General features: G+C 43.6%; 1 protein-coding gene across 1 annotated transcript in view; it reads right to left on the bottom strand.

Moving 5' to 3' along the window:
- Positions 1-25889, bottom strand: part of DNAH9 (dynein axonemal heavy chain 9) — a 338319-nt gene that overhangs the window by 184342 nt on the left and 128088 nt on the right. Inside the window, 5 exon segments of the mRNA XM_078066359.1 lie at positions 558-705; positions 1890-1998; positions 3444-3571; positions 7915-8125; positions 24286-24573. Coding sequence (XP_077922485.1) covers positions 558-705; positions 1890-1998; positions 3444-3571; positions 7915-8125; positions 24286-24573 — 884 coding nt within the window.

Below are 25889 nucleotides of genomic sequence, written 5' to 3'. Positions count from 1 at the left end.
TGGTCAGTGCTTACTGCTTTTACTTTTGCAAACCTGTAAGAGGAAAAGTGAATTTTCAGTGTCCACAGGGGCAGGACTGGTGGGATGACACATTATATCGGGTCCTGCATTATCTGGGCGGTGGGCACACCCAGCCAACAACAGGAAGTGGGCCCCGTTTATCACTGACATGTGTCATCGTCACCTCTAGGTCTGTTGATTTGGCATGTGTATCGTTTATAAGAGGGCCAGCTCTGTGCCCTGCAACGTGAAGGATCTCAGGATTGTCCCCTCGTAGCACAACCCACAAGCTCTGGATACACCCATTATGCACTCACGACGGTCACTTTGCATCTTTCTCCTCCTCACTCACCATACTTCTTGCCTGAGCAGACAAGAGGCATCCCGTGGCCATCGTAATGTGTGCTGCCCTCTGCCACCTGCCAGGCCCAGAGGGGAAGGCTCCGGGGACATCTGGCTTCAGGGACAGGACAGAACATCAGCGGGACAGCAGGTGTGAGCTGACAGGCTCTTTACTGCAGCTTTGAATTGTTACCTTCCTTTACTCCCTGGCCTACCTGGTTCTGAGTGTGTCCAAGCAGGTTGGGAGGTACTTGTCAAACAGAATGGTGAGGTTGGCTCTCTCTGTCTGCATTTCCCTCTTGTCAATCCAGCTGCTCACTGGAGGGTTCCACCCCAGGTCTGCCGGGTTGATGTACAGGATTCCTGGGGACACAGAGAATTCTGGTCACTGATGCCTCCACAGAGGACAGTAGATTCCTCACCCCCAGGGAGTTACTTTCTCTGGGTAGAAAATGTACAGGAGACTGGACTCTGAAGAAACAGAGAGCTGGCCTCGGTTTGAGAGGGTAAGTGGGTTTGCTATCGGGACCAGCTCCAACTGACCGATAACAGTTGATGGGGAGCAGGGTTGAGAAGGGCTGTATGGCCAAGTCTAGGCTCAGGAGGAAAGACAACTGTGATTACCCATCCTTGTCATGGTGGCTCCTAAAAGGATATGTCCATGTCCTAATCCTGGGAGCCTGTGATCGTGACCTTATTTGGCAAAAAAGCCCTTCCCTTGCAGATGTGATTAAGGATCTCGCGATGAGATTGTCTTGGATTATCTGGGTGGGACTTTACAGGTGTCCCTGTGAGAGACAGAAGAGGCAAGACGCACACGGAGTAGAAGGCCACGTGACTAAGGAGGTGGAGGTTGGAGTCATGGGGCCAGCAGCCTAAGCCAGAAGGTGCAAGGCAGGACTGTCCCCTAGAGGGCTGACGGCTTGATGTTGGATGTCTGACTTCCAGAATTGTGGGCGAATACTTGTCTGTTGTCTTCAAAGCCATCGGGTTTGTGGTGACCTGTTATGGCAGCCCTAGAGAATGAATACAGAATTCTCTGGACCCCATGTTCCCAGCCTCCGCTGGATCCTCGAAAGGGAATCTGATGTTACGGTGGAGAGCAAACTCACTCTCCTTATGCTCTAGGCTGTGCCGATCGATTTGGCAGGTGGAGTCAGAGGTAAGTTAAGGCATACAGTTGTCATCTCTCACCAGGATGAAGTGAGAAGAGCAGTCCTTGGTCATCTCCACTGACGTGGGAAGCGGGAACTGGCCTAAATAAAAGCAGCCTCAGCCGAGGCACTTCTGTGCAGAGGACCATTGCCCAGCTCAGAGGCCTTTCCCTTCCCATCTCTGAATTTAGAAAATCCCATGGCCCTGGCCTTAGAGTACCTGCTCACCCTCATGGACCCGACCGGGGCAGAGAGGCAGGCCAGAGGTCCGCGTGATCAATGTCTGGCTCCTGTTTGGAGCTTCCTTTAGAGCTAGCCGCACCGTGCGTGACGCCAGGGGCCCCTGTCTCCAAGTGAGCGGCCTGGTGGGTTTTCTCCTTCCTTGGGTCATACCTGCTCTGGAGACAGTTGCTGGTGTGGCCGTCCGCAGGTGGCTGATCTCGAAGAGCAGCCTCATCGTGGGATTCAGGGGGATCCTCTCATTGCTCGCCAGGGTCAGCACCTGGACACAGGGAGGGACACGCCAGGTAGGAAGGAGGGAGGACACACGGCCGGCGCGGGGTGGGGGCCTGGATTTGGCTGATTACTCCTGGCGGAGATTAAGGATGACTATTTTCTTCATTATGATTACAAGTTATTTTCTAAATATTCTACAAGAATCTTCTACCTCTCTTCCTGTAGCCCCTCTACCTCCATCCCTGTGTGTGCAATGAATCAAAAAGTAAGTTCTCTAAAAAGTGTAAATGGAGGTGATTTGAATGTGCTAGACCATATTGGGATAACAAGATTATTTTTAAAAAGAGTATAGGTTTCATATTACTGTTTCTTTTAAAGTAGTTCCTCTGGGGGAGCCTGTGTGGCTCAGTTGGTTGGGCGTCTGACTCTTGGTTTTGGCTCAGGTTATGATCTTGGGGTCCTGGGATCAGGCCCCACATCAGGCTCTGGGCTTGGCGCGGAGTCTGCTTGTCCCTCTCCCTCTGCTCCTCCCCCCTGCACCCTCTCTCTGGAATAAATAAAATCTTAAAAAAAATAAAGTAGTCCCTCTGGGGAAGGAGGTGGGAGGGTGGTCAAAATGGGTGAAGGGGAGAGGGAGGTACCGGGCTCGCCGTTATAGAATGAGTAAGTCATGGCGACGAAAGGCACAATGTAGGGAATATGGTCAGTGGTTTTGTAATAGCGCTGCATGGTGGTAGATGGTACCCCCCCCCCCCGCCGTGATGAGCACCACCTAACATAGAGGGTTGTCCAATCACTATGCTGTGCATCGGAAACTCACGTAACATTGCGTGTCCACTGCACTTCCATAAGAAATAAGTAAAGCAGCCCCTCTGGGAGGGCACACATTTAGTTCAATGATTCTGTCAATGTTGAAACCATCCTAAACCTTCAAATCCAGATGTGTTTTCTGAATAAATTCAGGAGCAGCCACCAGCTTAGCGGCCACTTTATTGGTGTCGATTTTCACTGTTTACAACAAATAAAATAGACTCTCCGTGGATAATGGTTTGTCACCATTGAGGATGGCTGACAGGCTTAGAATGTTTCTGACCCTCGGTGTCCTTATTTATAAGGAAGGAAAAACTTAAGGAAAAAGATTTGAATAAATGACTTAAGATTCTTTCCAGTTCTGAATATTAAATTCAGACAATGCTAAAAATGCAGTGATTGTGCACACGCAATTATATGAGGTTGTTAAGTAGCCTTATTGTGGTCATTTTACAAGATACACATATTTCAAATCAGCACATCACACACCTTAAACCTACACAATGTTATATGTTAATTATATCTCAATGAAGCTGGGAAAAAAATAAAGACACTAGTCTTCCAGCAACTCCTTACTTGGGGCCAGCCCTTGTGTGGGATCGAGATTTCCAGATGCACCTGGGAAACTGGTTTCCTAGATGAGGAGGGATGGCCTGGGCATTTCCCTTCCCCCCTTGATACCTTGTTATCATCCATGACAGTGTTCAGAGACTCAATCCACATTGGATCTATGTCGCCATCCAGTAAGATCCACTTGGGTCCATCATGGGTGATGTTGGCTAGCTCCCGCATGATGGAAGAGAACAGTCCTAAAAGGAACCACGAATTGCTCACCAACCATCTCATCATCAATGCTCTTTCTCGTCAGACAGCCTTTCCCTCTTAGCTACGACACCCAGGAGAAGGTGTAAATGGAAAAGCCAGGTCAGAACTGGATGTGTATTTTAATCTATTGGAATCTGACAGCGAGTGCTCAGGTGCCGTCTCTGAGTCTCCCTCTGACTCTTTTAAGAACATCATCAGCAAAATGTTAACAAAATCTGATGGCACTGGCTTAGGTGACGAGGGACCCGGAGAATCATTTCAACAGGCAACTGGGATGTGATGGATTTACAGAGAACCTTTTTAGGTAAGATTTCATCCTTTGTGATGGCAGCCCAGGCTTTGAGAGAAGTTCCCAATGTGATTCTAATTGGCACTATGTGAGATTTAGATCTTAATTTGGATAGAATTGATTTTTATATTAAGCTTTCCCAATCGATAATATGGTATGTCTTTTCATTTATTCAAATGTTACTTTATGTTCCTTAATAAACGTTTACAGTGTTTTCAATCTATATCTGGCTAAAAGTATTCCTAAACATTTCATAGTTTTGTTGCTTTTGCAAATCGGATTTTTTTCTGTATTTCCTTTTTTTAGCTGGCTATAGAAAGAAAAGGTATCAAATTCTGTGTATTTATTTTATGCTTACTTACCAGTAGTAAATTTTCATATTAATTTTAGTGTTTTTTTTTCAAAATGCCTCCTGAATTTTCTAAGTATAAAGTTGTATAAGCAGCAAAATAAGAATTTTTTTCTTTCCTCTAACTTATACCACATATTCCGTTTTCTTATCTTACTGCATTTTCTAGAATCCCACACCAAGCAGTACTGAATAATAATGTTGGTAATGGCTCCCCCTTATTACTGATTTTAATAGAAATGGCTTTAGTTTCTCATCATTCAGAATGCCCCCCTTCCTTTGGGCTTTAGATAAAGATTTATTTATAAAGATTTAGATTTATTATATTTAAGGTATTTCTATCTATTCCTATCTTACTTAGAATTTTTACGTTAGGAATAGCTCCTGAGGTTTTAGCACCTACTGTTGAGCACATGATTTCCTCCTTTAATTTTTCAAAGCTTTACATGAAAACTTAAAAAAAAATATTCAATCTATCCTTGCATTCTTAGAGTAGATTCTACTTAATCAAAGTGTATTCTTATTTTTATTAATATAGAGATGGGATCTACTTGGTGATGTTATTCAGGATTTCTGAATCTATGTTATTAAGTGAAATTGGGCTCTTTTTTGGTTCTACATAAAGGTTGATATCAAGATTATTCTGGTTTTATAAAATGAATTGAGAGGTGTCTTTGTTTTTTTTTTTTTTTTTTTTACCATTTTGGAACCATTTTTTTTTGCTACTGTTTTAAACTGTCCTTTTCAATAGTTTATTCATTTTCTGCTTCTTATTGAGTAAATTTTGCTAATATTATATTTTGCTAAAGTATTGTTTTTATTTCTCCTAGTTTTCCAAACATGTATCATATAATTAAGTGATCTCTTCCATCTTAATCTTTATTTGCTGTTACAGCTTTTAATTCTTAATTGGATCTACTTTTACTCTTCTTCCCCCATCAATCTTGCTCACAATGGACTTACTGATCTTTACAAAGAACCCATATTTATGTTTTATTTATCCTTCCTATGATTTTTTTTGGTTCCTTCCCATTAATTTCAGACTGTATCCTTATTAAGTTTCTTCTTCCTGATTTTCTTCAGGTTCAGTTTACCACTCTGAGTAATTTCTTAGGATGGATACTGACTTCCTTCATTTCTAGCCCATCTTCAAAAATAAGAAGAGTTTAGAGTTCTTCTTTATTGGTCTTAGGCATGCTCCCTTGGTTTTTGCATGCAATGTATTTTTTTTTCTTTCACCCAGGGGGTTAAGTAAGAATCTCTCTCTTTTTTTTTAATTAATTAATGTTTTAAGTAGGCTCCACACCCAGCCTGGAGCCCAATGCAGAGCTCGAACTCAAGACCCTGAGATCGAGACCTGAGCTGAGATCAAGAGTCACACCCCTGACTGAGCCACCCAGCTGTCCTGTGAGCATCTCTTGATTTGTAAGCAGTACAATTATTTTTGGTCATTTTCTTACTGTCCATTTCTACATCTATTGATTATCAGACAATGTGGCCTGTAAATCGATATTTTTGAATTCATTACAGTTTCTTCTGGTGCCCAACTAAACTTCAAATTTGTGTAAATGTTCTATGAATGTACCAAGAAAGGGATATTTTCTACTTCTAAGATGCAAAGTTCTTAAACGATGTGTTCTATTGAGTTTGATGATGTATTTCTCAATTTCTCTATGACTATGCTTATTTTTTTCTATCGGATCTGTCCAATTTTGAAAAAAAGTATAGCAGTAATATCCACATTTCTATTTTTCTCAAGTTCCCGAAAAATTTTTAAAAAGTTGTCTTCCATCTACTTATAGTTCTCTTTGTGAATACAGATTTATGATTATAAATCTTTGTCAATGTCTCCATATTTGATGAATACTGTATATTTAATAAAACTTTAATTAAAATTATAACACAGCTTAAAGTTTGAATTATATGAGCTTAGATTTAATATGGAATAATAAGTGCTTGAGACTAGCCAAGAAACTTATAAAAGAATATTGGGGAGGAACTTATGCCATCAGACATTAAAATGTTATGATTGTGAACAGAGTAGAATGACATTCGTATAGGATTAAATAATGAATGGGACAGAACAGAAAACCCAGAATCAGATCTTGGTATATGTGACAGGCTGGTGCTTACATTCAGAGGGAAAGGATTGCTTAATAAATGATCTTGGCACATTCAATTATCCATTTGGAAGCAAATATGAAGTTGATTCTCTACCTTAGCTCATACTAAGCCCCCAAATAAATCCCAGATGGATTAAAGAGATGTTCATGTAAAAAGTATCTTCAGGACCAAATTTATAATACTGTATCTATAACTGAAAATGAGAAAGGGTGATAAACTAAATAGGAATCCCAGATGCCAACAGAATGGACAGACATAATTTCCTCTTTTAAAAAGTGCATGGTTGGGGTGCCAGGGTGACTCGGTTGGTTAAGCAACTGACTCTTGGTTTCAGCTCAGGTTGTGATCTCAGGGTCGTGAGATCAAGCCCGGCATTGGGCTCCTTGCTCAGCATGGAATCTGATTGGGACTCTCTCTCCCTCTCCCTTTGTCCCTACCTGCTGCTCGCTCTCTCTTTCTCTCTCTCTCTCTCGCCCTTTCTAAAATAAATGGATAAATCTTTTAAAAATTAAAAAAAAAGTGCATGGTAATTATGCCACAAAGTGCCTGTAGACAAATGGTAGACAGGAAAAACCATTAGCGATGCATAGAACAAAGGATTACTATCTCTGATATATAAAGAATTGTTACAAATGAATAAGAAAATATTACAGGGAAATAAAATCACAAAAGAGCCAATTACTAAAGCCAATAAGGAGGAAAAGATGCTAAGCCTCATTAATGGTGAGTGAAATAAAAATTAGAGAGGCTGCCCATTAAGTCCCTTTGTTCTAGGCCTCTGACTGAAGGTCCTAAATTAGAATCCAGGCAGTTGGACCCTGTGTAGTCAGACACCGAGATGGGAGGAGGGAGCTGAGAGGCCCTCATCCCAGAAGCCGCATGGGTTTTAGAAAGAGGTCCTATCAGCTCAGAGTTTTCTTTTCAGCTCTCTCCCAGTCACAGTGCCCCTTTCCAGCATCTAGCAGTGATTTCTAAATCTAGAAACGTGACACTGGAGTTAGCACTAAGTGAACAGGAGTTTGGGACCCTCTGAATCGCTGTAGAAGGGATCATGGTCTGTGATGAATGGTAATGAATGATGTCTTCAGCCAGGCCCTGAGGCCCCGTTGTCTGTAGTGATGTCTCCCCATCACTTCTGGGGGCTGACAGGAACATGTGCCCACTGTGGGAAGCCAGAGCATGCTGTGCCGCCCCTTTGGGAATGAGCTGTGGGCTTCCCTACCCCACCCGTGTCTTAAATCCACTGCCAGGCAATGTAGGGACTCTGACTTGTGCTGCACAATCACAGAACCACAATTGAGAATGCCTGCCCTGCTCTCTCCTCTTTCAATGCCCTCTCTCAAGGAGCAGCTAGAAGGGTCTCCAAGGAGAGAGAATCTCCCAACGGCTGAGGTTCCCCTCCAAATCAAAATTGGGGTCTTCCTTTCTTTTCACCTCCTTCTCCCACTCCAAACCGATCAGGCCAGAGTTCTTCCCTCTGAAGTTCACCCTTGGATGTAGATTCAAGCCTGCCCCCCAGGGCTCAGAATAGTGGGAATTTTGTCCCAGGGGTATCCTGCTCTTACCATCCTTCCATTCTCTGGTGGCCGGATTGATGATGCCGAAGAGTTCATCGTTTGTGACTGCTTTGGGGTTGAGGTCGGCCCAGACAGGGCGGCGTTTCATGATCTGATAGGTCTTGTGCAAGGATTTCAGCACCTGAGACTTGCCGGTGCCCGCACTGCCCACCACGAACACGGAGTGTCGCACGGCCAGGAGCTCCTCCAGCTGGACCACCTGGGGAGACACACAATTCAGCCAGAGGGACCAACTTGTCACTCACTGACATCCCAACTGCTCTTCTGTGCCCCAGGCTGGTATCTGAGGGGAGACCTGTTGTCAACAGAGGAAGGGTTTTTCACCTCCAGATGTGGTGAGGGGTCCTAACTGTGGGAGCTGCATTCTTATTCATCATTTGGCCATGTAATTATTAGTCACCAACTAAGTGCTGGAGAGTACCAGGTGAGGGAGATGCAGAGAGGACTCTCCCCGCTCCGTGATCTTACAGGCTAAAGGGGAAGCATAATGATTACTATAATCAAGTTATTTATAAAGTGCTATGTGAACAGATAGGAAGAAACAATTGATTTTGTACAGATAAAGGGAATAAGAAAGGCTTCAAAGAAGTGGGGGCATTTGAACTGGGGCTTCAGGGGTGAGTTTGTCAAGATGAATGGGGGATTTGCAAGCAGAGGTATAACAGCACAAAGGCTTGTGGTGTGACAGAGCCTGATGTGGTTGACCAGATGGTTTGATGAGCCCGGAGTCAAGGAGTTCCTTGATAAGCACTGAAGGTCTTATCCCTCTTACCCTGGCTTGTCTCCAGGCTTGCCTTTCCACACTGTTGTAGGAGCACATTTACTGTAATGAAAATCTGATCGTGTCATTGCCGTCACTCTGTCCTTTCAGTGGTTCTCCATAGCTTTGGTGATGACATCCCAAATCCTGAGACTGGCTTACGAGGCCCTTGTGCAGACTGGCCCAAACCAGCTTCTCTCTCTCCTTCCCCAGCATGCACATTCCAGGTAGACAGCTGGGGTTCCTTAATAATGTTCTTTCCTGAGTCTACATCTTTCAAGATATGGTGCCTTCTGTTCAGAAGTTATCCTTTCTCCCGCCTTTTTCCCATCAGACCTACATCATCCCTTAGTCTGCAGTAGGTGTCCCATACCTACATCCTAGTACTCAACATTGCCATGGTTACTCTTCTCCCTATTAGATTATCAGCTCTGTGAAGGCAGGCAGGACTGGGTTTCTTATCTTTTTATTCCCAGTGTCTAGCAGAGAATCTGGCACATACAAATGTTGAACAGATTATTTGCTGAAAACATGAAGGATGGCTGGAAAAGCTGGGTGGCCCCTATCATGAAGGGTCTTATATACCATGGGCTAAGACACTGAACTTTAATGTAGATCAAGTACATTTTGCACTATAATACCCTTAATGGCTGAGGAACACGAATGGGTGAGGTAAGGTACTAGAATATGCACAGTGTGGTGGGACAATACAAAGATTTCCCCCCATACATCCTATTTATTCTACATTTTAAAACATGATAAAAAATAACTTCTCTGTTTTTTTTTTTACTTCTTTTTTTTTTTAATTTTTTATTGTTATGTTAATCCCCATACATTACATCATTAGTTTTAGATATAGTGTTCCATGATTCATTGTTTGTGCATAACACCCAGTGCTCCATGCAGAACGTGCCCTCCTCAATACCCATCACCAGGCTAACCCATCCTCCCACCCCCCTCCCCTCTAGAACCCTCAGTTTGTTTTTCAGAGTCCATCATCTCTCATGGTTCTTCTCCCCCTCCGATTTCCCCCCCTTCATTCTTCCCCTCCTGCTACATTCTTCTTCTTCTTTTTTTCTTTCTTAACATATATTGCATTGTTTCAGAGGTACAGATCTGAGATTCAACAGTCTTGCACAATTCACAGCGCTTACCAGAACACATACCCTCCCCAGTGTCCATCACCCAGTCACCCCATCCCTCCCACCCCACCCCCCACTCCAGCAACCCTCAGTTTGTTTCCTGAGATTAAGAATTCCTCATATCAGTGAGGTCATATGATACATGTCTTTCTCTGTTTGACTTATTTCGCTCAGCATAATACCCTCCAGTTCCATCCACGTCGTTGCAAATGGCAAGATCTCATTCCTTTTGATGGCTGCATAATATTCCATTGTATATATATACCACCTCTTCTTTATCCATTCATCTGTTGATGGACATCTTGGCTCTTTCCACAGTTTGGCTATTGTGGACATTGCTGCTATAAACATCGGGGTGCACGTACCCTTTCGGGTCCCTACTTTTGTATCTTTGGGGTAAATACCCAGTAGTGCAATTGCTGGATCATATGGTAGCTCTATTTTCAACTTTTTGAGGAACCTCCATACTGTTTTCCAGAGTGGCTGCACCAGCTTGCATTCCCACCAACAGTGTAGGAGGGTTCCCCTTTCTCCGCATCCCCGCCAACATCTGTCATTTCCTGACTTGTTAATTTTAGCCATTCTGACTGGTGTGAGGTGGTATCTCATTGAGGTTTTGATTTGGATTTCCCTGATGCCGAGCGATATTGAACACTTTTTCATGTGTCTGTTGGCCATTTGGATGTCTTCTTTGGAAAAATATCTGTTCATGTCTTCTGCCCATTTCTTGATTGGATTCTTTGTTCTTTGGCTGTTGAGTTTGGTGAGTTCTTTATAGATTTTGGATACTAGCCCTTTATCTGATATGTCATTTGCAAATATCTTCTCCCATTCTGTCAGTTGTCTTTTGGTTTTGTTGACTGTTTCCTTTGCTTTGCAAAAGCTTTTTATCTTGATGAAGTCCCAATAGTTCATTTTTGCCCTTGCTTCCCTTGCCTTTGGCGATGTTTCTAGGAAGAAGTTGCTGCGGCTGAGGTCGAAGAGGTTGCTGCCTGTGTTCTCCTTTAGGATTTTGATGGACTCCTGTCTCACATTGAGGTCTTTCAACCATTTGGAGTCTATTTGTGTGTGTGGTGTAAGGAAATGGTCCAGTTTCATTCTTCTGCATGTGGCTGTCCAATTTTCCCAACACCACTTGTTGAAGAGACTGTCTTTTTTCCATTGGACATTCTTTCCTGCTTTGTCAAAGATTAGTTGACCATATATTTGAGGGTCCATTTCTGGGCTCTCTATTCTGTTCCATTGATCTATGTGTCTGTTTTTGTGCCAGTACCATACTGTCTTGATGATGACAGCTTTGTAGTAGAGCTGGAAGTCTGGAATTGTGATGCCACCAGCTTTGCTTTTCTTTTTCAACATTCCTCTGGCTATGCGGGGTCTTTTCTGGTTCCATACAAATTTTAGGATTATTTGTTCCATTTCTTTGAAGAAAGTGGATGGTATTTTGATGGGGATTGCATTGAATGTGTAGATTGCTCTAGGTAGGATTGACATCTTCACAATATTTGTTCTTCCAATCCATGAGCATGGAACGTTTTTCCATTTCTTTGTGTCTTCCTCAATTTCTTTCATGAGTATTTTATAGTTTTCTGAGTACAAATCCTTTGCCTCTTTGGTTAGATTTATTCCTAGGTATCTTATGGTTTTGGGTGCAATTGTAAATGGGATCGACGCCTTAATTTCTCTTTCTTCTGACTTGTTGTTGGTGTATAGGAATGCCACTGACTTCTGTGCATTGATTTTATATCCTGCCACTTGACTGAATTCCTGTATGAGTTCTAGCAGTTTTGGGGTGGAGTCTTTGGGATTTTCCACATAAAGTATCATATCATCTGCAAAGAGTGAGAGTTTGACTTCTTCTTTGCCAATTTGGATGCCTTTGATTTCTTTTTGTTGTCTGATTGCTGTGGCTAGGACTTCCAATACTATGTTGAATAGCAGTGGTGATAGTGGACATCCCTGCCACGTTCCTGACCTTAGGGGGAAAGCTCTCAGTTTTTCCCCATTGAGAATGATATTCGCTGTAGGTTTTTCATAGATGGCTTTTATGATATTGAGGTATGTACCCTCTATCCCTATACTCTGAAGAGTTTTGATCAAGAAAGGATGCTGTACTTTGTCAAATGCTTTTTCTGCATCTATTGAGAGGATCATATGATTCTTGTTCTTTCTTTTGTTAATGTATTGTATCACGTTGATTGATTTGCGGATGTTGAACCAACCTTGCAGCCCAGGGATAAATCCGACTTGGTCGTGGTGAATAATCCTTTTAATGTACTGTTGGATCCTATTGGCTAGTATTTTGGTGAGAATTTTTGCATCCATGTTCATCAGGGATATTGGTCTGTAATTCTCCTTTTTGATGGGGTCTTTGTCTGGTTTTGGGATCAAGGTAATGGTGGCCTCATAAAATGAGTGTGGAAGTTTTCCTTCCATTTCTATTTTTTGGAACAGTTTCAGAAGAATAGGTATTAATTCTTCTTGAAATGTTTGGTAGAATTCCCCTGGGAAGCCATCTGGCCCTGGGCTTTTGTGTTTTGGGAGATTTTTGATGACTGCTTCTATTTCCTTAGTGGTTATAGGTCTGTTCAGGTTTTCTATTTCTTCCTGGTTCAGTTTTGGTAGTTGATACATCTCTAGGAATGCATCCATTTCTTCCAGGTTATCTAATTTGCTGGCATAGAGTTGCTCATAATATGTTCTTATAATTGTTTGTATTTCTTTGGTGTTGGTTGTGATTTCTCCTCTTTCATTCATGATTTTGTTGATTTGGGTCATTTCTCTTTTCTTTTTGATAAGTCTGGCCAGGGGCTTATCAATCTTGTTAATTCTTTCAAAGAACCAGCTCCTAGTTTCGTTGATCTGTTCTACTGTTCTTTTGGTTTCTATTTCATTGATTTCTGCTCTGATCTTTATGATTTCTCTTCTCCTGCTGGGTTTAGGCTTTATTTGCTGTTCTTTCTCCAGCTCCTTTAGGTGTAGGGTTAGGTTGTGTACTTGAGACCTTTCTTGCTTCTTGAGAAAGGCTTGTATTGCTATATACTTTCCTCTTAGGACTGCCTTTGCTGTATCCCAAAGATTTTGAATAGTTGTGTTTTCATTTTCATTGGTTTCCATGAATTTTTTTAATTCTTCTTTAATTTCCTGGTTGACCCATTCATTCTTCAGTAGGATGCTCTTTAGCCTCCATGTATTTGAGTTCTTTCCGACTTTCCTCTTGTGATTGAGTTCTAGTTTCAAAGCATTGTGGTCTGAAAATAGGCAGGGGATGATCCCAATCTTCTGGTACCGGTTGAGACCTGATTTATGACCTAGGATGTGATCTATTCTGGAGAATGTTCCATGGGCACTAGAGAAGAATGTGTATTCTGTTGCTTTGGGATGGAATGTTCTGAATATGTCTGTGAAGTCCATTTGGTCCAGTGTGTCATTTAAAGTCTTTATTTCCTTGTTGATCTTTTGCTTAGACGATCTGTCCATTTCAGTGAGGGGGGTGTTAAAGTCCCCCACTATTATTGTATTGTTGTTGATGTGTTTCTTTGCTTTTGTTATTAATTGCCTTATATAATTGGCTGCTCCCATGTTAGGGGCATAGATATTTACAATTGTTAGATCTTCTTGTTGGATAGACCCTTTAAGTAGGATATAGTGTCCTTCCTCATCTCTTACTACAGTCTTTGGTTTAAAATCTAATTTGTCTGATATAAGGATTGCCACCCCAGCTTTCTTTTGGTGTCCATTAGCATGGTAAATGGTTTTCCACCCCCTCACTTTCAATCTGGGGGTGTCTTTGGGTCTAAAATGAGTCTCTTGCAGACAGCATATGGATGGGTCTTGTTTTTTAATCCAATCTGATAGCCTGTGTCTTTTGATTGGGGCATTTAGCCCATTTACATTCAGGGTAACTATTGAAAGATAGGAATTCAGTGCCATTGTATTGCCTGTAAAGTGACTGTTACTGTATATTGTTTGTGTTCCTTTCTGGTCTATGTTGCTTTTAGGCTCTCTCTTTGCTTAGAGGACCCCTTTCAATATTTCTTGTAGGGCTGGTTTCGTGTTTGCAAATTCCTTTAGTTTTTGTTTGTCCTGGAAGCTTTTTATCTCTCCTTCAATTTTCAATGACAGCCTAGCTGGATATAGTATTCTTGGCTGCATATTTTTCTCATTTAGTGCTCTGAATATGTCCTGCCAGTCCTTTCTGGCCTGCCAGGTCTCTGTGGATAAGTCTGTTGCCAATCTAATGTTTCTACCATTGTAGGTTACATATCTCTTTTCCCGAGCTGCTTTCAGGATTTTCTCTTTGTCTCTGAGACTCGTAAGTTTTACTATTAGATGTCGGGGTGTTGACCTATTTTTATTGATTTTGAGAGGGGTTCTCTGTGCTTCCTGGATTTTGATGCCTGTTTCCTTCCCCAAATTAGGGAAGTTCTCTGCTATAATTTGCTCCATTATACCTTCTGCCCCTCTCTCTCTTTCTTCTTCTTCTGGGATCCCAATTATTCTAATGTTGTTTCGTCTTATGGTATCGTTTATCTCTCGAATTCTGCCCTCGTGATCCAGTAGTTGTTTATCTCTCTTTTTCTCAGCTTCTTGATTTTCCATCATTTGGTCTTCTATCTCACTGATTCTTTCTTCTGCCTCATTTATCCTAGCAGTTAGCGCCCCCATATTTGATTGCACCTCATTGATAGCCTTTTTGATTTCTACTTGGTTAGATTTTAGTTCTTTTACTTCTCCAGAAAGGGTTTCTCTAATAACTTCCATGTTTTTTTCAAGCCCAGCTAGTATCTTTAAAGTGATGATTCTGAACTCTAGATCTGACATCGTACTAATGTCCGTATTGAGTAGGTCCCTGGCAGTCGGTACTACCTCTTGTTCTTTTTGTTGAGGTGATTTTTTCCGTCTTGTCATTTTATGCAGAGGAGAACAGATTAATGAGAGAACAAAATGCTAGCAGGGTAACAACATCCCCAGAAAATATACTCTAAACAAATCAGAAAAGACCTGAAGCAGTGGGAAAAGAAAGGGAAAGAGAGAAAAAAGAAAAGGAAAGAAAAAAAGAAAAAAGAAAAAGATAAAGATAAAAACAAACAAAAGCAGAACAAAACAAAACAAAACAAAAACAGAATGTGATCAAATATGATCAGGCTGGATTATAGATCAGTGCCACACACTAGATTTTGGGTGTATTTTGGTCTGTTAAAAGAAAGTCCCTCCCAAATTTTAAAGAAAGAAAAACTTATATATGTACAAAAATAAGGTTGATATGATGAAGGGATAGAATATGACTGTAAAGATGGAAATTATAAAAAATTTTAAAAAAGGATTTGATAAGTTGTTTGAAAAAAGAAAGAAGAGGATTAAAAAAAAAAGAAAGAAAGAAAAAAGGGAGAGAATGTGATCAGGCAGGGGAGTAGGAAAAAACCATACACTAGAGATTTAGAGTATATTTTGATCTGTTAGAAGAAACTATCTCAAGATTTTAAAGAGAGAACAACTTATATATATATGCCAAAAATATGGGTAAGTACTATGAAGGGATAGAATATGACTTTAAAAATGAAAAATAAAAATGTTTTTTTTTTAAAAAAAGGGATTGATAAGATGTTGGTTGAAAAAGGGAAAAAGAAAAATTCAAAAAAAAAGAAAAAAGGAAAAAAGAAAAAAAAACAGTTAAAAAAAATAATTAACTTTGAAAGACTAAAGAATCATGGGGAAAAAAGCAATGAATTCTGTGCTGTATTCCCCTAGCGCTGGAGTTCTGCCGTTCTCATTGATCGGTAAACTTGGTCTTGGCTGGCTGTTCTCGCTGATCTTCTGGGGGAGGGGCCTGTTGCCGTGGTTCCCGAATGTCTTTGCCGGAGGCAAAATTGCCCCGCTCTTGCCGGTCCGGGCTAAGTAATCTGCTCGGGTTTGCTCTCCGGAGCTTTTGTTCCCTGCAAGCTTTCCGTACAGCTTTGGAGGCGGAGAGTGAAAATGGCGGCCTCCCAGTCTCCGCCCCGGCGGAGCTGAGAACTCGGGGTCCCGCTCCTCAGCGAGCCCCCAGAGAAAAGCCATCAGTCACTCCCGTCTCCCTGGTCTCCGGCCGCACTCCATGCTCACCCGGCCTGTGACCGCGCCTTTCTATCTGGCACCCGACCCCGGGTGGAGTCTCCAAACCCAGCAGATCCCCGCGGTGCGCTCCCGCACCTCTCCTCCCGGGGGAAGAAGGTGAGTCTCCCCGGATCTGCCGCTTGTTGGGTCCCTGCTGGAGGAGCAGTGGCCCGACTGTGCCTCGGATCACGGTTTATGGCAACCCCGAGCTGAGAGTCCGCGCCTGGGCTCCATCTCTGCAGCCGGCTTCCCTGCTCCGATACCTGGGAGCTCTGCCGCACTCAGGCACCCCCGGTCTTTCTGTGACCCCGAGGGTCCTGAGACCACACTGTCCCGCGAGGGTTCCACCCCCCACTTCGCCACCAGAGTGACGTCCCTCAGCGGAGCAGACTTCTAAAAGTTCCGACTTTGTGCTCCGTGGCTCTATCACTTGCCAGAAGCGGCCGACGGAGGCCCCTCCCCCGCCGTCTATCCTCCCGAATATCGCCTCGGATTCACTTCTCCGCACGTCCTACCTTCCAGAAAGTGGTCGCTTTTCTGTTCAGAGAGTTGTTGCTATTCTTTTCTTCGATCTCCTGTTGAGTTTGTAGGTGTTCAGAATGGTTTGATCCCTATCCAGCTGAATTCCTGAGAGGAGACGAAATCCAGGTCTCCTACTCCTCCGCCATCTTGCTCCGCCCCCCTCAACTTCTCTGTTTTTTAAAAAATTAAGTGGTACAGGTGTTAAAATGAAATATCTAGAACTGTACAACCCGGGGATCAGGAGGAGAGCATTACTGCTAGGCTCAGTATAAAGGAAGCAGATGAATTTCTGTTTGGGGAATGAGATGACTTGTTTCCACTGTGGCAGGATAACTGAGATACTGGGTTGTGTTTTCCACAGCATCAATATTTTCCTCTTCTTCGTCTGAAGCTATTGCAGGTTCCTCTGGTTCAGAGCCCAAGAGCACCCAAAGCAGATTCTCAGTCCTGGCTCTTGTTTTTGTCCTTCAGGAACTTAACGGAGGGTCTTCCCAGATAAGGATGAGGGAAGCGTCAGGAAGGGTCTGTGGGGAGCTGATATCTAAGCTAATATATGAATGAAAAAGAGCCACATGAAGATCCATGGGAGACACGCCAGGTGGAGTAATAGTGAGTACAAAATCATCAGGTTCTGGGGTGCCTGGGTGGCTTAGTCAGGTCATGATCTCAGGGTCCAGGAATCGAGTCCCGCATCAGGCTCCCTGCTCAGTGGGGAGTCTGCTTCTCCCTCTCCCTCTGCCTCTCCCCTCTGCTCATGCTTTCTCTCTCTCTCAAGTGAACAAATAAAATCTAAAAAAAAAAAAAAAATCCTCAGATTCTGGCTGCAAGCTTGGAGGGCTCAAAGAACAGCAAAGAAAGGTGGGGGTGGGGGAGCGAGTATAAGATGAGATGAGAGAGGTAAGCAGGGGGGTCAGCTATGTAGGAACGGGTACTTGGAATTTTATTCTAAGTACAACAGGAAGGAAGCACTGGAGGATTTTTAGCATGAAACTAGCCTGAGGGCATTGCATTTAAAAAAATGGAGGGGGTTGGGAGGGAAATGGAGGCAGTGCTCTTGTTATTGAACAGAGACTTCGTTGTATTCTTAGATTTTTTTCCCCCATGAACAACTACTGACTCCTTCCCTGATCCCGAAAGCCTTAAAATCACTTTCTAGTTCCACCAACTTCTTTTCATTCATTTCAATAGCATTATTGAGATAGAATTCAAGTACCATAAAAGTCACCTTTTGAAAAGTGTCCGATCCAATGACTTTGAGCCTATTCACAGGACCATCCAATCATTACCACTATTAAAACATTTTCTTCAACTCCAGAAGGAAAAACCATACCATGAGTAGTCACTCCCCATCCCCCGACTCCTACCTCAGCCCTGTGCAATGCCTCTATTAAATTAGACTCTCCTGGACATTTCATATAAATAGATCTATAAAAGTATGTGGCATTTTGTGAATGGTCTCTTTCACTCATACTGTTTCAAGGCTCATCTGCACTGTAGCATGTATCCGTACATTGGTCCTCCTTATAGCTGAATAAAAGTCCACTGTGTAGGTAGATCACAAGTTGTTTATCCATTTATCAACTGATGAATGAGTTATTTCTATTCTCTGCTGATTATGAATCCATCAACTTTTGACAGTATCTTTTGCAAGGTAAATATATAAGTATCCCCATCCTTCCCTTTATCTTTCTTTCTCCTGTCTTCTTCCAGGCATGTTATACTTTTATATTGCTATGTTTGATAATATTTATATCCTGTTCTGGCCTTGTATTTAGACCTTCTCTATTTTCTGTGATCGTAAGGGTTGAAGACTGATCGTGGCTTAGGTTCTTACAGCTATTGAGATTTTTCACTACAGAAGAAAGTTGTTGCCTGGTTTACATTGCGTTCTCTATGGGCCTAGTGTCATGACTTGACAGAGGATGTTCTCAGCATCAACCCAAGGTCAAATGGATACTCTTTTCTTAACACTCCATATGTTGATCAATACCAGGTTATGTTTACTTAAAAAAATATTTGGACCATGACTTTTTTCTCTTGGTGTTCTTAATTGCATTCCTTTTTCTTTGTTAAAAGAAAAGACGTATGCCTCAGGTTCCATAACTGAGAAGTTTAATAAAACACAAAAGAACTTTCATCTTGTTGATCTATTCTTGCTTTGAATGTATCCATTTTTGAGGTCTTTTTGTTGGAGACCATGGACTTCCTGCCCTAATTTGGATTAACTTCTTTCTAGGTCTGCTGACAGCTAAGATGCTAGGACTTTTTTTTTTTTTTTTCCTGATTCTTGATTTTTTGAAACCCATGGCATTTTTATTTTTCATCCTCATTTTTCCATAGTATGTCCTCAAGTAACTTACTCAAAAGGGTGCATAACCCTGATGTTTATTGCAGCATTATTTACAATAGCCAAATTGTGGAAGCAGCCCAAGTGTCCATTGATAGGTGAATGAAAAAGAAGTGGTTTATAGATACAATGGAATATTACTCAGCCATAAAAAGAATGAAATCTTACCATTTGCAACGACAAGGATGGAGCTAGAGAGCACAATGCTAAGTGAAATAAGTCAGAGATAGACAAATACCGTATGATTTCACTCATATGTGGAATTTAACAAGCAAAACAAATGAGCAAAGGTGAAAAAAAGAGAAATAAACCAAGAAACAGACTCTCAGCTATAGACAACACACTGATGGTCACCAGAGGGGAGGTGGGTGGGGGATGGGTGACGTAGGTGATGGGGATTAAGGAGCGCACTTGTGATGAGCACCGGGTGATATATGGAAGTGCTGAATCACAATATTGTATACCTGAAATGAATATCACACTGTATGTCAACTGGAATTCAAATAAAACACCAAAAAAGCCAAAAAAAGTAAAATAAATAAAACACTAAAAAGGGGGTACATAACTCTGAAACAAATAATGCAATATATGTTAAGAAAGAAAAAAAGAAGAAGAAGAATGTAGCAGGAGGGGAAGAATGAAGGGGGGGAATCGGAGGGGGAGAAGAATCATGAGAGATGATGGACTCTGAAAAACAAACTGAGGGTTCTAGAGGGGAGGGGGATGGGAGGATGGGTTAGCCTGGTGATGGGTATTGAGGAGGGCATGTTCTGCATGGAGCACTGGGTGTTATGCACAAACAATGAATCATGGAACACTATATCTAAAACTAATGATGTAATGTATGGGGATTAACATAACAATAAAAAATTTTTTTAAAAAAAGGGGGTACATAAGAAATAAAATTTAGGACTCTTTGATAATACCTTGAATGACAACTTGGTTGGTACACAATTGGTTTTGAAACCTTTTCCATCAGAACTCTGAAGGAATGGTCTCCTGGTCTTCTAGTACCCAGTATTGCTGATGAGAGGCTCCCATGTTGTCCTGAACCTCACTTCTACCTTGGGTTCCCTGTGCCTATCTCCTTAGCCCATCACGCAACCAGGAAACTTACCATTTGCTCTTGACCCCTGACTTCTGAAATTCCATTATGATGTGTCTTTGTAAAAGTTGATTCGAATCCACTCTGTTCAGTACTGACTGAGCCCCTCCAATCTCATGTTTCTCCAGTTCTAGAAAGTTCTTTCTAAAATTCTCACTGGCAACATGTTGCACAGAGATCAATCCTCTCCATGTCATCTTGACTCTTGCACTTTGTCTTTTTGTGTATCATATATATTTTGTTATATACACATTTTATATCTACATATAGACGTAAGTATCCCTATCCTCATAAAACAAATAATATACAGGGCGCCTGGGTGGCTCAGTTGGTTAAGTGACTGCCTTCAGCTCAGGTCATGATCCTGGAGTCCCAGGATCTAGTCCCACATCGGGCTCCCCACTCAGTGGGGAGTCTGCTTCTCCCTCTGACCCTCTCCCCTCTCATGCTCTCTCTTACTCTCTAATAAAATCTTTAAAAAAAACAAATAATATACATTGAATAAAAACAAATATATATAAAATATACATTTTTTAAATTATACACATACATACATACATAATTTTGTCCTGGGAGAGTTCCTTGACTTTACCTTCCAATCATTTCACTGAATTATCAGTGACACAATTCTACATTTCTACATTTCAAAGAGCTCTTTACAATTCTCTGATAGTTCTTTTTATTTTTTTTATAGCATCTCATTCCCTTTTTATGGGCATCGCTTTCTTAATTTTCTTAAAGGATACTAATTAGAACCTTCAAAACGCTCTCTTCCTTATTCACACTGGCGTCAGCTGCCATGTGCGAATGCGTGGGTTTGTGTGTGTGTGGGGCGTGTTGTCAGTCTGCCTTTGTCTCTTGCGGGGTTGGCTTTCTCCAGGATCTGGTGAGCCTCAAGGGTAGATGAAGAGCTGCACTGTGTTTTCTAGAAGGCAAGGATGGGTGGATATGCTCAGGGATGCCTTCTCAGAATGAGAGCTCGTGCCGGTGGTTAGACCTCAGCCTTTGTCCTTTCACTTGTGGGCGAGTCAGCAGGCGACTGGCCTCCAGGCTGAGGGGCCCCAGAGAGAACAGACTGACCATACACGGAGGCACCAATATGCCAAGGGCAGGTAGAGTTTCCCCCCAAAGAGCTTATTAGGTTACCTTAGACTTTTCTTTCTGGCTGCGGATTAAATGCCTGGCTGTATGTGGTCTCCCTTCTCAGGAATTTGAGACTAGAAGGGGGAGCTGGGAGAAGAGTGTAGGGAGCCAGATGGAAAAATTATAGGGTAGACTGACTTCATGATCCCCCCTCGGCTGTTTCCAATTCTCTTTCTCACTCCTGTCCTCCTTTGCTAGCAACTCCAAGCCTGGGGCCTCCCCAGGGTTTGGCTGGGCAGACGGGCTGACTCCAGAGCCCTCCTCTCCTACAGCCCTTCTAAGTGGATTCTGGCCTGCAGCCCTCCTGCCCTGCGGGATCTGTCAACCTGCTTACATCCTCTTTCCAGGAACTGATCGAACTATCCCCTTCTAGGTTCTACACTTCTAAGTCCTCTGTCTCAAAAAAACAAAATTATATGATCACTGTTAGGGATCTCAGGACCCCGTCTCAAAGCAGAGCCTCGCTAGGCATTTTTGATGAATGGACTTTTGAGGGTGGTCAGGTGGATGGCACGAACAAGAAGTGGGTAGAAAATGCCAGCTGTACCAAGAGTCTTTAATGGAGAGCATCTGTCTTATCAGCGGGGTAGAAAGCAATCATGAAGAAGGAGGAGAGAGAAAGAAGGACACAGAATGTGGGCCAACCGACCAATAAATAGGAAAAGTAAGATTCTGAGTAGGCAAAAATGCAGTAAATGGGGAGGTCGGGTCATGTTGCCTCAGCAGACTCCCAGAGTGTCTGTGGACTGTTCTGGTCGCAGGACATCAGCCCCCGTGCCCGGTGTATCAGGAGCCTCGTTGGATCTAACTCCCCTCCAGGGAAGGGGCACCTCTTAGGATCAGAGCCCTTAAGAGGAAAGCCCTCGCTCTGTCTGGCATTCAAGGCCTCCTGTATCATGGTCTTACCCTTCAAGTCCTACTGCTCCCTCTCTGCCCCCATGCCTTTCTGTTTCCTGTTGCTGGGCGTACGATCTCAGTGCTTCTCCACCCATCCTTCCGCCAACCCTTTGCCTCCACCAGGAAGGCCCTCAGGCCCATCTCTACCTTGACAAAGTCTATCCACTGCACTTGGGAAGAGGGAGGTTGCGTGTGGGGATGGTGGACAGGCAAAACCAACTACAGCTGGGAAGGACCAGGTCATGTTTTGTTTTCTTTGGTGAAATGGAAGCTCAGAGATGGAGAGATGGAGGCAGACGCCAATTCTATTTACATAGATCCAGGGCTTAATCTCTACCAATGGTATTACATGCTTGAAATGCCTCCTGGTGTGGCGTAGAAGGAACGTGCCCCCCTCCCCAACCCCCCAAGCCAGTAACCTCCTCAAGGCAGAGCACATTCTCTCTCATGAAACCCTCAGCAGGGTATCCTGGAGAAGTAATGGCAGCCCAGTGTCCTTGTCTGTAAAGTGCCTCAACTGCTCCGTTGGCCTCAGGGGTTGTGGGAGGTCAGGTGGGATATGTCATATAAAGGCACTTGTGAACTCTACGGTGGTGTTCATGGGGTTCCCAAAGGTATTACTGCACAGGAAAAAAAAATCTATCCATGTTCCTGTACCCCAGGATTGTCTTTTGTGGCACTTGTCACATCATGCTCCAAGGTACGGTTACTCATATGCACGCACTTACACTGTGGCAACATTTACGCATTCTGGAACATTAGCATCTGCAAAGTTGCTCCGTAAAAATAACGGACTTCCAGAAAATGGGATGAGGGCAGACCACTCAGAAAGTACAGAACTTTGTATGCAAAGCCTGAGATATTTGATAATGCATCCTAATCCCAATAAAAACTCTAGCTAGCACAGTTAAATCATGAGAGCGTTTGCACCTGGCCTCATGTTGGCCAATCCTTTGTAGCTTGCTTTTCCAACCAACCTTCCTTCCTTCCTTCCTAAGTTTATTTACTTTTTTTAGTCATCTCTACACCCAACATGAGGCTCAAATTCACAACCTCAAGATCAAGAGTCACATGCCCCTCCAACTGAGCCACCCAGGCACCTCTATTTTTTTTTATAAGATTTTTTAAAAGTCATCTCAATGCCCAATGTGGGGCTCGAACTTACATCCCTGAGATCAAAGAATCGCACACTCCACTGACTGAGCCAGCCAGGTGTGCCAATCGGGGGACCAGTGCTTCCTTTTCCAAGAGGTAGGCCATGGCTATACTCACTTCTAATCAAGACCCTTTTAATCCCGGTTAAAGATCTGTTCTAGACGGAGCCTTCTTCATGCACCGTTTTAATGCAAGCAGAAATGTCTTCGCCTGCCCTGAGCCTCCCCAGAAAGCAGTAGAAACCTTCATGGCTCCCAAGGCCATGGAACCTGTCATACTTTCCCTGAAGTTTCAAGGTTTTTCCTGAAAGTCTATACCTACTGCTAAACATCTTCATTTTCTGTAGCTGCTCTAACAAATGACTGCTGCTGTGGTGGCCTGAAACAACACCGAGCCATTCTCTTACCGTTTAGGTGCTCGGAAGTCTGAAATCAAGGTACTGACAGGGCCAGTCCCTTCTGGAAGCTCTATGAGAGAATCTGTTTTCTTGCCTTTTCCCGAGTCTAGAGGCTGCCTGCGTTCCCTGGCACTGGTCCCTTTCTCCACCTTCAACACCAGCAAAGGCTGGTGGAGGTTTCTCCTACTTATAAAGACCATTGTGATTATATAGGGCCGCCCAGGTGACCATCTCCCCATCTCAAGGTCAGCTGATTAGCAACCTTAATTCTATCAGCGACCCTAATCTCCCATTGCCATGTCACATAACATAGATTCTGCGGATGGGGATGCGGACATCTTGGGGTGAGGGGAGGGGGGCGGCGTTAGTCTGCCTACCACCCTCAAGTTATTTTAATTGTGAGAAAGCTTGTCCTTGATCACTTCAAAATGCTTACAAGCTCAGAAACTTGCCTAAGAACAAACACAGCTCCCATATTCTACTACTATCAGGTCCTCTCTAATCCGGTCTGAAGTAATTCACAGGAAAAGAACATGTGCGAGAGCAGAACGGGCTGGGGCTTAGTCCTCTGCTGGATTGTGAGCTTTCTGATGATAGGGGTGCCATCTTTCCCTTGCGTTCCGCACCACACATTCCACAGCGTGGGCTCCTCAGTAAAGAGCTCTTGAAATGAATTATTCCTAGGTAGATACCTATTTGTACATCTAAAGCAACCCTTTGGATTAAGGATGACCCATCATCCAAGAAAAGCAGTAAGAGACCAAAAAAAAAGATCTCAGGAGGGAAACCCCAGTGTACCTTGAGCACAAAGTTGTCCTCAGCCTGGAGCTTCAGATCCACTATTGCCTTCCGAACCAACGCTTCGAAGTTGAGATCTCTCCTCCGGGGGACATCCAGGGCAGGAAAGAGGTCCCCGATCAGGCCCATGAACACTGGTATGTCGTCGGTCACGATCTTGGGGATGTTGAAATCTCGCAAGGAGCGCATCAGGACTTGGTCCTCGGGGCGGTCAGGGTCCTCTCGCTTCAGGGATCCGGCCACCACCAGCACAGACTTGATGGCCCGCAGGCCCCAGTCATAGTGATCCTGAGGGAAGGAGGCACAGGTCAGGCAGGGCCTGCTGGGATGCAGAATGCCCTATGCCCGTGCTAGTATCTATAAAATTATAGGCAGGTCACTTCTGAGGCCAAGGCGGAGGCTCAGGAAAGGACCAATGACACGGAATATCGTGGTGGTCACAGATCCCAAGCTCCCGGTCTGGCTAATGCTACTTTTCTAGCTGTGATGACAACGAAGCAGACCCAGAGCATACAGAGGGTTGGGGGCCAGGGAAAGCAAAAAGAACCACCTCCCGACCTATCTGGCTACTCCTTGCACATTCCGAGAGCAGAAGGGCATCCAGGAGGAAGCCACGTTAGCTCTTATGGTCGAGGTTAAGCTCACATGCTCTACACCAGGGAGGCCTTCAAACGCTCTGAGAAAAGCAGTGAAGAAAAATTACCAGTAGCAACTCATAGAAAGGCAGAGGCAAGAGCTTAAATCAAGAGGCAGGGGTGCTTGGATATAAAGTGGTACGAAGAAAATGAGATGGATTTGAGAGAGATCCAGAGGGTGGAATGCACAACCATTCATCCACGATTAGATAGAAAAGAAAAATGCCTGGAAAAGAAAAACGCCAAGGATGACTCCCAGCATTCCAGAATTAGCCAGTGAGGGAGGGAGGGTTTTGCGTTCTGAAGCACGGAATGCAAGAGAAGTAGGTTGGGTTGGGGACCGGCAGGAAGATCGGCTTTAGATGCTGCGCGAGAGGAGTTTTCTCCCACTCAGGAGAGCTGAGGTATAGACCACTGAACATACAGGTTTAGAGCTCAAAAGAGAGGTTCGGGGTGGATTTGTGGCTGTCAGCTGCTGGCCTGCAAGTCAGTGGTGGTGGGGACCCGGCAGCTGATGCAGTGAGCAAGGGGCCCAGGAAAGCATGGAGAAACAGAAGAGGTTTTTAAGGAAATCCACCTGGGACAGATTTCACAGGGCTGAATGCGCCCATGCTGTGGCAGCAAAGATAGTTCTAGTAAGAGAGGAGTAAGTAAGAGAGGCCTGGGGGGAGGAGAAACTCAGTGGGAACAGCCCAAGGAAGCCTGACTGGCTGTCCCTGCCACCAAGAAATTCTCCACCCAAGGCATGAACCTTGGAGGTTCTTGTTCCTGTGTGGGGACCTGCCCCAGGCAGAAGCCACATTTAAGGACAAGCAACAGTGACATCTGTGGGACTCCTTAGAATGCCTAACTATCTCTTCCCAACCCTTTCCCCATCCCATGGCCCTTCAGGTAGAGACAATTCCCTTCAAGGGAATTTTGTTGGCCACAGAGGTGTTTCTCATGGGACACTGGATCTATGAGGTGTTG

Source organism: Halichoerus grypus, chromosome 2 (genome assembly GCF_964656455.1).
Source record: "Halichoerus grypus chromosome 2, mHalGry1.hap1.1, whole genome shotgun sequence".
In the NCBI taxonomy this organism is placed as follows: Eukaryota; Metazoa; Chordata; class Mammalia; order Carnivora; family Phocidae; genus Halichoerus; species Halichoerus grypus.
This window is presented reverse-complemented; position numbering and strand designations above follow the sequence as displayed.